This window comes from Cyrtonyx montezumae, unplaced genomic scaffold (assembly GCF_038088225.1).
Source record: "Cyrtonyx montezumae isolate F1298 unplaced genomic scaffold, pur_monq_1.0 scaffold_10, whole genome shotgun sequence".
Lineage (NCBI taxonomy): Eukaryota > Metazoa > Chordata > Aves > Galliformes > Odontophoridae > Cyrtonyx > Cyrtonyx montezumae.
Window position 1 is genome coordinate 44,040,545 of NW_027071826.1, and position 13,006 is coordinate 44,053,550.

Here is a 13,006-nt window from a genome sequence, read left to right on the forward strand (position 1 = left end):
TTTCCACATGTAAGATCATCCAGGGTCTGCCATACTAATGTGCTGCCTGTACAGCTTCATACCTTTATTTTCTGGAGAGGGGGGATACAGATCAAAATTCTCTGTTTTTCCATTACAGCATTTCTGCATAATGCAACCTTTTCATTACTTTCTTTTGGCCCTGTCCCAGTTCTGTCCAACTGACTCTGAGATACAGGAGCAGTGCATATATTTGTTTGTTTGTTTGTTTTAAAATGAATTCCAGTATTTCCCCAGCTAGGGTGATCTCGTTGGGAGGAAAAATCTCTCATTTTTGCTTGTTAGCATTTTTGTACTGGAGTATAGAATCTGCTACCCTTCTGAGTTTTTGTAGCCAGCTTGGAAACTGTGTCACATTTGTAAAGGTAAATTCTGCAGGATTTATTAAATTGGAGAAGATGCAAGAAAGAATTTCTCAGTCTGGCTGTCATATTCCATATCAACATATTCTTGTAAAGGGGAAAAGTTTCGGTAACGCACAACTTTCTTTTCACCCCAACATTTAAAATTAACCCAGGGTTCTTTAAACTCTTCTTACTGCTCCTCTATACAATTTCCAGTGTGGACAAACTAAGATTTGCTATAAGACCTAAGACCTACTTCTTATATATTTTTGCATGTAAATCAGCACCAGAAATAAATTTGTTCAATAGCAATCATGTGGATACTGAATGCATTTCTAGGAGGATATCACACTAACTCTCTCTTCTGTCCCCTACCTCAGGCTCCTAGGCTGGATGAAAACACAGTACACAACAACTCTTTTTTCAAATATTGCTTCCAATAAGGAACTGGGAGTTGTGAGGGTGGGACTGCCGTGTTTTGTCCTCTATGTGTGTGATCATTTTTGTAAAAAATAGAAGGCAGTGGGGTTGGGAGGGGAGAATTCAGGACTTGGAAACATCTGATTGCAAAGAGGAAATAGCAGATTGGAACTTTTAATCAAGTATCCTGGAATTCAGGTGAGTGTCAGAGAGGACCTTCCCACAACAATTAAGTGTTGGTGGGAACATCTCCTAATGGTAGTTAAACTCCTAAATTGGTGTTTAACTGCATCTCTGGGCACCTAAATGCCTCTCAAATCTTGTGGAAAGTAATTTATAGGCTTGTCTTGTAATTTATGGTTTAGAATAAGCTTTTGCTGATGACTCATACAAGAAAGTTTTTAACCAAATGGACTTCCCGTATGCATGACACATCTGCGCTGCACTCAGCTATTTCAGTTATAGAACAGGCACACAGAATAGACTACTGAAAGCAGAGCAGACACTTCTCCCTTTGAAGTTACTTTGCATAAACCTTTATGAGCACCTCATATAATGATGGTGCAAATTTAAGTTAAATTAGGTGCCAAGACTTAGCTTCTAGTTTTTGTCTACAGTACTGTCATGAGCATACTGTGGCAGGGTACAAGGAGGTAGATTCTGCATAGAATGAGTGCCTCAGATTTTCACGGTGCAAATTTAGATTTAATCTGGCAAAAAAAAAAGCATGCCAGGTCTGGGCTTCTGCATTTTACCTACCTGTGGTGGACAAACTGGAAAGAGATAGAAGGAAAGCCATCAGTGAATAGTTTCTGCAGAGGATACAGAGAGAAGATCTACCATTGTATTCAGTTTTAACTTACTCTTTCCCTGGAACTACCCCTTGTTAGGCAGTTCACACATTTTTTTAGTAATGCTAATGCTCAAATTTATTTAGGAATAAATTTCTGGGAGTCCATTTCAGAATTCTAAAACAGATTAAGTAATCAAAGACAATTTGTGCTTTAAATTTCCATTATATTCCATCATATGCAGGATGATGCTATCTGACCTGTACCAGTTCTAAATATATGTGTATACTCATGCACACATACAGTCAGCTTTCCGAGCATCTGCAAGATTTTACCTTTTCACATTCATTATCTGAAGACAAGAAATTGCTTTATTTGCTGTTAGTATAGGTGAAACATTGGTAGATACACTAAACTGGCATGTGCTTGGTGGTTGTTGACCAACTAGGTTCTTATCCAAGTCCTCTTCTGTAAGATGTTTCAGTCTTTAAGACAACGTTCTTTCTATTTAAAGCTACCTCTGGAGCTTACTCATTTTGAGTCATGTAGAGGTTTTTCCATAATTGGCAGCCCTCCTCCTGAAAAGTTGTTCTGCTGAAGTGTTTGTTCATTTGGCCTGTGCCCTTTCAGCATGTTTTAGTACAGCACATTCATATGTTTTGTTGTCTTCAGCTCACATTTTTCATAGATGGCCTTTGCTGGAGAGAATAAGAGCATTACAGTGCAGGTGGCCTTGTCAACATGTAAAGCAGTTGATTCTCTATTGATTGGCTTTTTCTTTTTCTAAGGACACCTGGGCTGTTATCCTGCTATTAGTGAAGTTATCAATAACAGCAGAACTCATTATTCATAAACAAAACCTAGCTTGTTTAATTCAACAGCAGGAAATCTTACTGGGGAGCAGAGCTGTGAAATCCATCAGAGAGAAGCTGGAGAATCTTGAGAGAGTGTGAACTTTTATTTCAGTGGGAATTCATTGCATAGGGAACAATTATGTATCTTGGTCCTGAACACTTGCCTTTTTCCTTAATATCTGGGGGAACCCCCTACCTTTTTGCCTTGTACACACGGTGGCTTTCCATGTTGCTTGTGACAGAGCATCTCATTCTGTGACCCCCAGCACTGTGTAGGAGAAAGTCCTCAGCATCGGCATGTGTGTCTTGACAGTCCTTTTTGAATTCAGCAGTTCAACTTGCACGGGCCAGACACAGTAGTTTTCAAGTGCTTGATGGCCAAAAAGAAGATAGCAACTCCCATAATGAAAAGGGATGGTAGTTTCCTCCTTGAGCAGTCAGCATTTCTTAGAGTTTTGTTTTGGGGGTAGGACAACTGAAAAATGTGACAATAGTGAGAGGAAAGAGTTGTGCTTTTCCAGTGACAGTCTCCCTCCTTCTCCTCACTTCACTCCTGTGCCTGCAGTGGCTGGTGCTCAGGGTTATTGCTTGTTCACATTTTCTGAGGGCCTTTTTCTTATTGTGTCCATTCAGGTCTCGGTCAATCAGCGGAGCTTCGTCTGGGCTCTCCACCAGTCCTCTGAGCAGTCCAAGGGTAAGTGGTTCTGCTTCAAGATCCGTTGGTCCAATTCACTCACACATGCTTGATGCTTTTCAACATCTGTTGCTGCAGAGCCATGGCTCTTAGCTGGGATGTTTTGGTTTTCCTTGGCAGCTAGTAAATTTTCATGAGTGGTGAGGGAAATGTTATCTACAAATTCAAGCTGAGAATTTACCATACGTTTTCCCCACACTATTAAAGGTACCTTGGGGATCTCACTGTGCCCCTGTCCTTTTTCAATCTCAGAAGTGCATTGAATAACACTGTTATGACTAAACACTGCTATATCCAGCTGAGGTCTGTATATGACATGGTTTCAGCCCATAAATCAGAAACTGTTTCACAGCTACTTTCAATCAAGCTACAGCAGGGCATCAAGCCATGCTGGCTGCAGTCAGTGTAATTCAGTTTGCCACAGAGTAGTTTGGGTTAGAAAGTCAAACAAAATCAGTTTCACAAATTTGAGGAGCAGAACATTTAAAGGGTCAATTAAAAGTTAACTAATTATGGGTATCGTAAAACCCTGGTAAGGTGTATAATATAAAGACCATCATGCATAAGCTAACAGGCTAGTAAAGCTTCCTACTCCTTGCTTGATTGAACTGTTTTCTGAAACATATTCTGGGTTCTTCGCAGTGATTACACTATTTTGCAACTGGCATAAATATGTTTGCGGTCTCCTGTGTCTTTAATGTGCGAGGAACCAGTGAAGATCCATTTCCTTTCCCTCCTTATTTCTGCACCTCTTGAATGGCAGTGAAATGAGGCAGATATCTGAGAATTCTTATAACACCACGGAACGTACTGAAAAAGAGCAAAAACAGTTATGTGTATAAAATAAGCATCCAGAGCTGCAAACCTTAAACCGGATCTCATTAACTGATCTCTTGTGATCAATTTCTGACATCTCAGTAGGACTACATCAAAGAGTAAGGATGACAAAATCTGTTCCATAGTTGCTTTATCTAAAACATTATTACTTAATAGGTAGTTGATTAAATAGTCTTCAAAGGGATTTAGCAGCCAGATGGCATTTTCCGCAGATCATAACCATTTTAAGGTAGGTCAGATTTGTGGCTTAAAAGGTAATGTTGGTATAAAAATTTCTTTTTAAGTCCTTACCTATGTTCTGATAGCATCTTAGATTATTGAAAGAGAATATACTTCAAAAATCAAATGCACATTTCACTGTATGCACTGCTTAGGTAAAGTTCTATGAGAAATTGAATTCAGGGGCAACTAAGAGTTGAAAAATCTTGGAGGCTCTTGCTAATGGTTTTCACTGTTGCACCAGCTGAAGGACAGACCTGATCTTGTTCTTTGTTATGTTACTGGAAATGTGGCAATGGAGGATGTCCATTCAGTTTCATAATGGCTGAAGTGGGAGTTTAATTTGACTTATATCTTTCAAATTTGTTTCTCAAATTGTCATACACATATGATTTAAAAATCACAAGGAAACATTTGTCACCAACAGTTTTTTTATCAGCTAAAGTTGTTTGCAGATGATTTGTAGTCAGATGCTGATAGTGACTTTCATAAATAGACCACTTCCTTCCTTTTCCCTTTCCCTTCTCATCGGTGATCAGTATGGACCAAAATGTTGAGCTTGATTTTACCTTTACAATTCTAATAATAATACAAATGTTTTGATGAAGTGATTTTCTTTTAATTTTAGTGTCCTAATTCCTCAAAGCCATTAGGAAGTTCTGACCAAACAATTTTAGGCATTGCCATAAATACATCTCTGCAAGTTATAAACATGGCAGCATTGTGTTAATTCATCAAACCCAGAAAGTAAACTTACTACTGCGTGTGCTTACCTGACATTTGAAACAAGGTTGCATTTACATGGCATATCTGGACATTGCCTGACTAGAGCTCCTAAATGTTTGGAATGGATAATAATGATAATGACAAAGATGACAAATACATCATGATCGTTAATAATTTGTAAAAAATCAGAAGGTGAATGCAGACCTAAGGTAAAGAGCTCGAGTTGTAATGTCTGTTTTTAAAATTCTGCCAGTACTTGTAATCTGGGGTGTTAAAAGCAACAGTTTATAAGGAGATTCATTTTGTTTTAAAAGTGGCTTTTACTTGCAACTGTGCCTTGAAAAGGCTTCTGTCCTCCCAAGCCTGTGTATTGCTGTTTGCTGATTCCATATGAACGGTTTCCCAAAATGCCTGTAACATGTTTAAATGTTATTGTTTGGGAAAAAAAAAGTCATAATCCCATTTTTGATAGCTCAGTGATGGATTATGAACTTTGATTGTCTTTTTTTTTTTAAGCTGTAACTTACAAACAGTGGTCCCCCCCTACTCTTTCACAGAACTGGGGCTTAATGTCAAATATTGCTGTAACTTTATGACAGAAATCTCGATTGTCAAGCTGTCCTTCGACAGCATGAGGGATGTTTCAGGAGATGCATAAAGACTGATGGGAAATATCATCTCTTCCCAGATAAATGACTTTTCCAGGCCTTTCTGAAATTTTTGCTATTGCTATTTACAAATCAAGCACCGAGCTGAGATCACTTTTTCCTCTTGGCACTGTGTGCTGTGAAACCCCAAGCGGATGCTGAGCAGCTTAACCGTCCAGGCCAGAGGAGGAGGCCAGATGCCAACATGGCATTGCCTCCCTTCCCTCCCTCCTTCTGCAAGGATGGCTGCAGCTGATATGTGCTTTAGCCAGAGTCAGGGACAAAGAGGAGGGACAGAGGTTCTGACCGGTGTGTGCAGTAAGCTCTGTGTATCGCCTACCACTCCGTATGTATCACACACCTGTTTCGAATTCCATCTCTCCACTGGGTTTGCACATGGGCACTTTGAACTGAAGGAGGGGGTCCCATTCTTGGCATATCTCAATTTGTCTGTGGCTTCAGTGATTCTTCTTCCCCTTCCTCACCTCCCTAAGCATTGTGCTTCTCTCACTGCAGGGCGATCAGAACAATCCCAGAGAGATGACATTTCTCTCTTCTTTTTTCTTGATTACTTTCTTTCATTTTGTTTTTTACTTTTCCTTTGTTTTACTTTTCTTTCTGTTGTTTTCCTTTGCTGACACGTGGTTGGTTAATATGATGAAGCCTGTTATGACACTGTTGTTCTTGCTGCTGCCGCTGCTGCTGTTGTTGATGATGCTGTGTTCCCAGCTAACTGCATGTCTTTTTTTGTTTTTTGTTTGTTTGTTCGTTTTTGTTTCTTTGCAAAATCCCTCCCCCACTACCCCTTCACCTCCATCTCTTGTGTCTCCCTGTGACATGATGCATCTTTGTGACTCGGATGGATTTTATTCTGACTTTCCTTTCTCTGCTCGCCCGCTCTATGCGTATTTCACTGTTTTTGATGTGCATGGACACTCTGTGTCTGTCTCGTAGCCTATCAGAAAGTTCTTCATCCCCCCTCAGACCTCCGACCTCCCTTTCTCTCCCCGACCCCAAGTCTCCTTGGACCCCGATGCTTGTAGGAACGCCTCCAGGCCTGGACATGTACTCCAACCAAAGCCAGCACTTCAGCCCAACCCAAAGACGCAGACTTTGCCATCCAAGAGCAAATTGGCCGAAAAACCACTCCAGTCTACTAAATCCAACCCACTCCCTTCCAGCAATACCAGCGCGCCCTCTTCCCAGAACAGCCCTGTGCAGAATGCCCAGGGCCGCTCACCTGCTGCCGGCTTTAACCCACAGCTGGCTGTTCCTAAATTGCAGACCAACCCTATGTCTCCTGTTAGATTACTCCCTTCTAGTACTGACCCAAGCACCAAATCTATCCCCATCATACAGGTCACCCCTCACCCCTCTCCAAGGGGAAGTCCCCTCCCTACCCCCAAGGGGACACCTGTCCATACGCCAAAGGAGAGCCCAGCAGGCACACCCAACCCAACACCACCATCCAGCCCCAGCATTGGAGGAATGCCATGGAGGACACGGCTCAACTCAATCAAGAATAGTTTCCTGGGGTCTCCTCGCTTCCATCGCCGGAAATTGCAAGGTGAGTACTCTGCCCAGACATACAGGGTGGGTCTGATCTGGGCAGCCATTCAGCAGCAAGTTGATACCTCTCTATGGCTCTGCAAATTTCATCTGCCAAGAACTGAATGCTGGTACAGCAAATGAGAGGGATAGCATCAGGCAGTGTGTCACCAGACTCTGTAAATCCACTGCACCTGCTCCAACAGGTTCTCCTGAACCCTCTTCACATTTGAGTAGTACAGACCTTAATGTCGTTGACATGGTTCTTAGAATGCAAGAACATTTTATCTTTAGCTCATCACTTATTTTGACAGCAAACCTAGACCTATGCTGCCTCTCTGCAGCCACGGGCCAAGCTTTCTGCTAAGAAAAAACAGCCAGTGACAATGGGGTGAAATTGTCCTCCTGATTTACAGCTAGTTTGATCTTTGTTAATGCTTTTTTTACTACCTTTGGTGATTGGTGTAAAAGCTGCCTTAATACATTCAGCATTTTCATTTCTGCTGGCCTGTTTTAGTTTTAAGAGTCTCTAGAGTGTTGAGATCAACAAAATTGTTTTCTTCAATCTCCAGGTAGCTTTTTGCATTCAGGCAAAGGGCACCCAAGGTCACATGCATTGTTCTCAGATATGATCAGCAGCCATCCCAATGCCAGGATCCTATGAGAAAGCAGGTTTACAGCCATTAAAGAGTTAGGTTTTGGACTGCGATTGTCAGGGACATTGTTCGTGAGATGCCCAGAGAACCGCTGAGAGTTGCAGCAGTGACTGAGCTTCAGCCAGGTGGACTTAGAAGCAAATGGCTTCAAATGGTGTGGAGATTCCACAGGGTTTCCTCATATTTTCAGTGACGGAAGGAATCTTTGCAGAAGGTCTCATTGCATAAATGAGAACTGACTCGTGAAGTAATAGCAAACGAATTTTAAGTCAATCAGATTGGTGTGATGTTTGGGATTTTCTTTTTTTCTTTTTTTTTTTTTGTTTGTTTGTTTTGATTTTTTTTTGTTTGGGATTTAAGGAAGGGCAGAACAAGCCTTGAAAGGTATCAGTTCATTAAATACAATAATTTAGAGGCACATGACCCATTTTAAATGTCAGAACTAGTCTGCAGAAGCAATGGCCAGATGAAAGGATAGTGCAATGTCACTTTTTTTTTTTCATTGTTGTAGAACCAGAAAAAAAAAAGGTGTGCTGATTCACTGATTTCTTTTCTCCCTTCCTCTCTTTGGCTGTGTGTGCATGGGCAGTACCTACACCAGAAGAAATGTCCAATTTAACCCCAGAATCATCCCCAGAGTAAGTAATTTATCAGTACTCTACTTCTTTTCCACCACCTACCAATATTATTTCCTTGCCTGAATGTTATAGGGTGGACTGTTTCTGCTCTGAATCAGTACCTGACTGTTTTACCACGAGTGGGACAGAGATGTCAAAATAATCCCACTGCTAATGGCCTGAGATAAAATCTACCTCAGTAATGGCTGTGGGGTCAGCTGGCGATGAAACATTCTCATGGCAACCACCTCATTTTTACTTGTGGCTTGCTGAGTTCAGTAGTCTTGGAACATCTTCTTCTCTTCTTTCATTTCATTCTCAAGAACATCACTTTTGGAGATAGTCAGTGGCTTATACTGGCACTAACTATGCAGTAGAGGGTCTTTCTCTTAGCACATGTAAGTTTGCGTCCTCAAGATAGCATGTGGAAACTTCCGCTGAGATAATTCAGAGGAATCTTTGGCTGGGATAGTAAGTGCAGTTTTAATTCTGGACAGCAACTCTGGACATAGAAGGTGGAGAAGCTGCTTCATATTCACCAGACTTGTTCCTTAAAGTCCATGCACATTTCAACCACTTCATGAAACAAATGTGCGCCACTGCATGGCATGTTTGGAAGTCCCTGCCAGAGAGTGCTGCTCCAAACATTTCTTAATATATGCAACAGATGCCAAATTATTCCTTTTTATTTTCACAGCTTGTGTTTGTGCACCCAATGCCCATAGGCTTTCCCTGCCAACCAAGGCAATTTGGCCTTTCATCAAAATACTTGTGTGAAATATTCATGAGTCGTAAATGAAAATTGTGGGCCCAAAGTTTTGTAATTGGTGATAGTGGTACTTTCCCCAGACCTGGCATGTAACTGATGTAGTATGTGCTATCTATTTCTAATGGTGCAGAATGGAGAGGGATAAGGACTGCAGGAGAGGGAGGAGTAAGGAACAGGAAAGGTTAGTAGAAGAAATCCAGAAAGAAAAGATTGAATAAATTGTATTTTCAACGTTTTGGAGCATGTACTAATAGAGAGGCATGAGAGAAATTCATTATATTAACACATCCTGACAGAATAAATACATTATATTCTCATCTCAATTATTTTTAAGGCTGTTAAAGCAGAAAATCCACTGAATTAAGTTTCTTCTCTTTGTATCCTCTCCTCTCACCTTTGTGTGCACATATGTTGGTAGAAGTTCTGTAAATTTACTGCCTTCTCTACTTTCCTCTCACCCTTTAAAAGCTGGTGAATGAAGTAGTGCCTATCATTTAAGGCAGTTTGGATGCAAGTCAAAGCCTAAGGCCCTTTTTTCTTTTTCCGTATAATTGCCAAATTAACGAGTTCAATTGGGCTGCTCCCTCCAGTAAACATAATAAAAGTCATAAAAAATAATGATCTGGATTTCATTTTAACAGCAGATATTCCGTTGTCAGTGCTCACTTCCACATCTTGTTTTTTTCCTGCTATTTTTTTCTTTCTGTAAGAAATGAGGTATCCTTATCAACAGCTCTATTGACCTCATGGGTTGAGCAATAAAAATATATGTTCTTGATCTATTACAGCATTCTTGAATGACTGCCACTCATTTAACAAAACACAATGTTTAGATAATATGCTTTGATGTGTCTGGATAGTGCTATTCTTTCTCATTTGAAAAAATCTTAGAAAATGTGCTAAGGGTGGCAGTTAAAGAGACATAGCTCCAGCTGCTTTAGACACATGAAGCTCCAATTGCTTGAGTAGAAATGCTGTTATTTACACCAAACAGGTAGACTTACAGAGGTTACAGATCCATGCAATCAGAGTCAGAGAAGACAGTGAGGTGATGCAGTCAGACACTTCAAAAGTAGAAAAGAGTACAACATTACAGCAGTCAGAAATTCAGTGTGAAGTAATAAAGTACTTGCCAGTATTTTTGTACTGATCTATTTGATTTTTTTTCATCAACTGGACACCTGATAAGATTCCCAAGAGTAATCTATGGACCTAGCCTCGCACGTATCTTCTGTCTCTCTCCCTATTAGGAGGCTTCCCATCACAAGAAAAGGTTGTTTTCACTGTTAATAGCCTGATTTTGAAGGGTGCTAGGATCTTCAAATCATACTTGTTTTAATCCAAGTTCTTAGTACTTAGTGCACCTCAAGAGAAGGGAAACCCTTACTGTATGATTTCACTCTGAAGTGACTTCTTCAGCAGACCTATTCTCTGTGAAGAAGCACAGCTAGTTCTGCCATTTTCAAAGAGAAAAGTGAGAGCACATGTGTGCTCTGTCTTGATCCTGTTTATTCCAGAGAGAGGAGAGACCACTGGCATCAGTTTTGTCTCATGCGACTTGAGCAAAATTATGTCTTGAATTCTAGTGATTTGCAAGCTGGAGCATAGCCCAGGCTATCAGTGAATCTTCCAGAGTCAGTGTTACTGGTGATAGCCTTGCTGAAGGAGGGAGCCCAGCAGCACTCTGCAGACTCCAGACCAAGTTTCCAAGCTGAACAGAAAACCTCCCTGTGTTCTGTGGCCCTTAACCTGCGCTCATTAAGAGACTCTCCAAAATGAAGGCTCCACAAAACCATTAACAAAAATACAAATTTGAAAAGTAGTATTTTAAGATGGTAGATCTGCAGTTAAATATTCATGCTTTTTCCAAGCTCAGCTTCCAAGGAGCATGTGTGACATACATTGGGCCCCTGGAGTCCCGTCAGCCAAGTCCTGTTTAGATTATGATAGATCCCAGCCTAAGACAGCCAGACATTTTAGATAGATAACCAGGTGCAAATTTACTAATGAGCACAGACCCTTTACATGCAGGGAGCTATTGCCCCAGCTCTCTGGGGGCTTGCGGAGTTGTTATGGTACGTGTGAGACACATGAGCTAATTAGTATGTAATTTCCTTTCACACTCTAACCCTGGCTCCTTAACGACCCATTTAAATGAGAGGCCCTTTCTCTTTACTGCTCTCCATGCTAATCTTTGGCTCACTGGTTTAGTTACAGCTGCCTCTGAATATTTTAGGGAGTGACTTTTCCAGCCCACTTTAATTGAGTGGGGGGCAGTGATTTACCAAATTGCAAATGAATCTTTTTGTACTCTTATCTCTGTAATGGGTAGATGCAAATGATTATTTGAACAGCTGAGATGGGCTGTTTCCATGCTCCTCTCTTTCCTCTTCTTTGCCCTTCTTCATTCTGTGTCTTTGCTGCAGGAAGGGATTCACCTAATAACCAGCTGTTTAGCACTTTGTTGGGGTGCACAGCAATCCTTAGTGCAGAAGGCTCTCCTTTCATGCAGAGGCTGGTCTGTAGATTGTCTTGTTCTGCAGAGTGGAGAACATAACCTAAAAGTGAAAGCCTATTGCTTGCCTTGGCATTATAAAATACCCAGTGGAGTGAAAAACTTGTTAATGGTGGGTCTTTTCATCTCTGGCTTTTCATGCTAAATTTTTCTTTGCTAGAACATGACATGATTCCACATGACAGTGGGATTGAGTGTACCCTCAGCAAGTTTGTCGACAACACCAAGCTGAGTGGTGCAGTTCATACACTGTAGGGAAGGGTTGCTATCCAGAGGGACCAGGACAGGCTTGAGGGGTGGGCCCATGCCAGTCTCATTAAGTACAACATGGCCAAGTGCAAGGCTCTGCATCTGGGTTGGGTCAATCTCGAGCACAGAGACAGGTTGGGCAGAGAATGGCTTGAGAGCAGCCCTGAAGAGAGGGATTTGAGAGTGTTGATTGATTGAAAGATTCAGCATGAGCCAGCAGTGTGCTCTTGCAGCCCAGAGGGCTAACCCGTATCCTGGGTTACGTCAAGAGAAGTGTGACCAGCAGGTCAAGGGAGGTGATCCTCATGGCTGATGGCATCTTTCTTCCCCTCAAAGCCTTAACTCTCAGAGGTGCAACCTCCAAGTTCTGAGCAGTTTCCCTCAGTAACATTACATGCCCTGCTTTTTCTTTAGCTGATTTGACTTAAAACTGAGCTTCATTGAAGTGCATCAAACAAAACAAAAACAAAAACAAACATCAGCTGATATGATCAGTGTGAAAACAGAACGATTTGATTTTATGGTGAAACCACCATCTGATGCTGAAAGGAATGATGGAGTTGGAGTGCTGTCAGTGGAAAGCTTGTGCTGTGTATTGTGTGGTGCTGAGATCTTCTCACTTAGTAGTGGAAAATCTTTCTTTTGTAAGAAGGCCAAAATTTGTTCCTTATTAAACTCATGTTGAATGTATCTAATGAATGAAAAAAAGTCTTTGTCCTGGCTCTTTGGTTAGTAGTGGATTTCATTCGTAGGCAGATTGAAGGGCCAATGAAACCTAGAGCTTGCGACTGTCACTCCAAGAAGTTGCCTTTGGGAACGGAACTTTCCAAGTCCAGAAACACCAAAGGGAGTTATATATAAAAGTTTATATAAAAGTTACCATTGCTCCTGTTTTTTTCATGGCTGGCCACACATCTGGTAACACTGTATAGACTGTTACTTAAACAGTTTTACTAAGTGAGTGGGATTTTCTTAGACTCTGTGAGCCACCTGTTGTAGTAATATAGCAACTGGAATTTACCAATAATTTCTTCCGCAGTTTGTATTTTTTTTTTCTTTTTTTTCTGGGAGGTACCTAAGAAGTAGTGCTCAGTATTCTAAA

At 41.1% G+C, this 13,006-nt stretch overlaps 1 protein-coding gene across 8 annotated transcripts in view; it reads left to right on the plus strand.

Moving 5' to 3' along the window:
- The window catches only part of BRSK2 (BR serine/threonine kinase 2), a 285,303-nt gene that overhangs the window by 248,978 nt on the left and 23,319 nt on the right, over window positions 1-13,006 (plus strand). For all 8 annotated transcript variants that reach the window (XM_065755162.1, XM_065755156.1, XM_065755157.1 and 5 more), the window contains 3 exons: window positions 3,061-3,121; window positions 6,910-7,117; window positions 8,344-8,392. In XM_065755162.1, coding sequence (XP_065611234.1) covers window positions 3,061-3,121; window positions 6,910-7,117; window positions 8,344-8,392 — 318 coding nt within the window. The remainder of the gene's footprint in view (window positions 1-3,060; window positions 3,122-6,909; window positions 7,118-8,343; window positions 8,393-13,006) is intronic.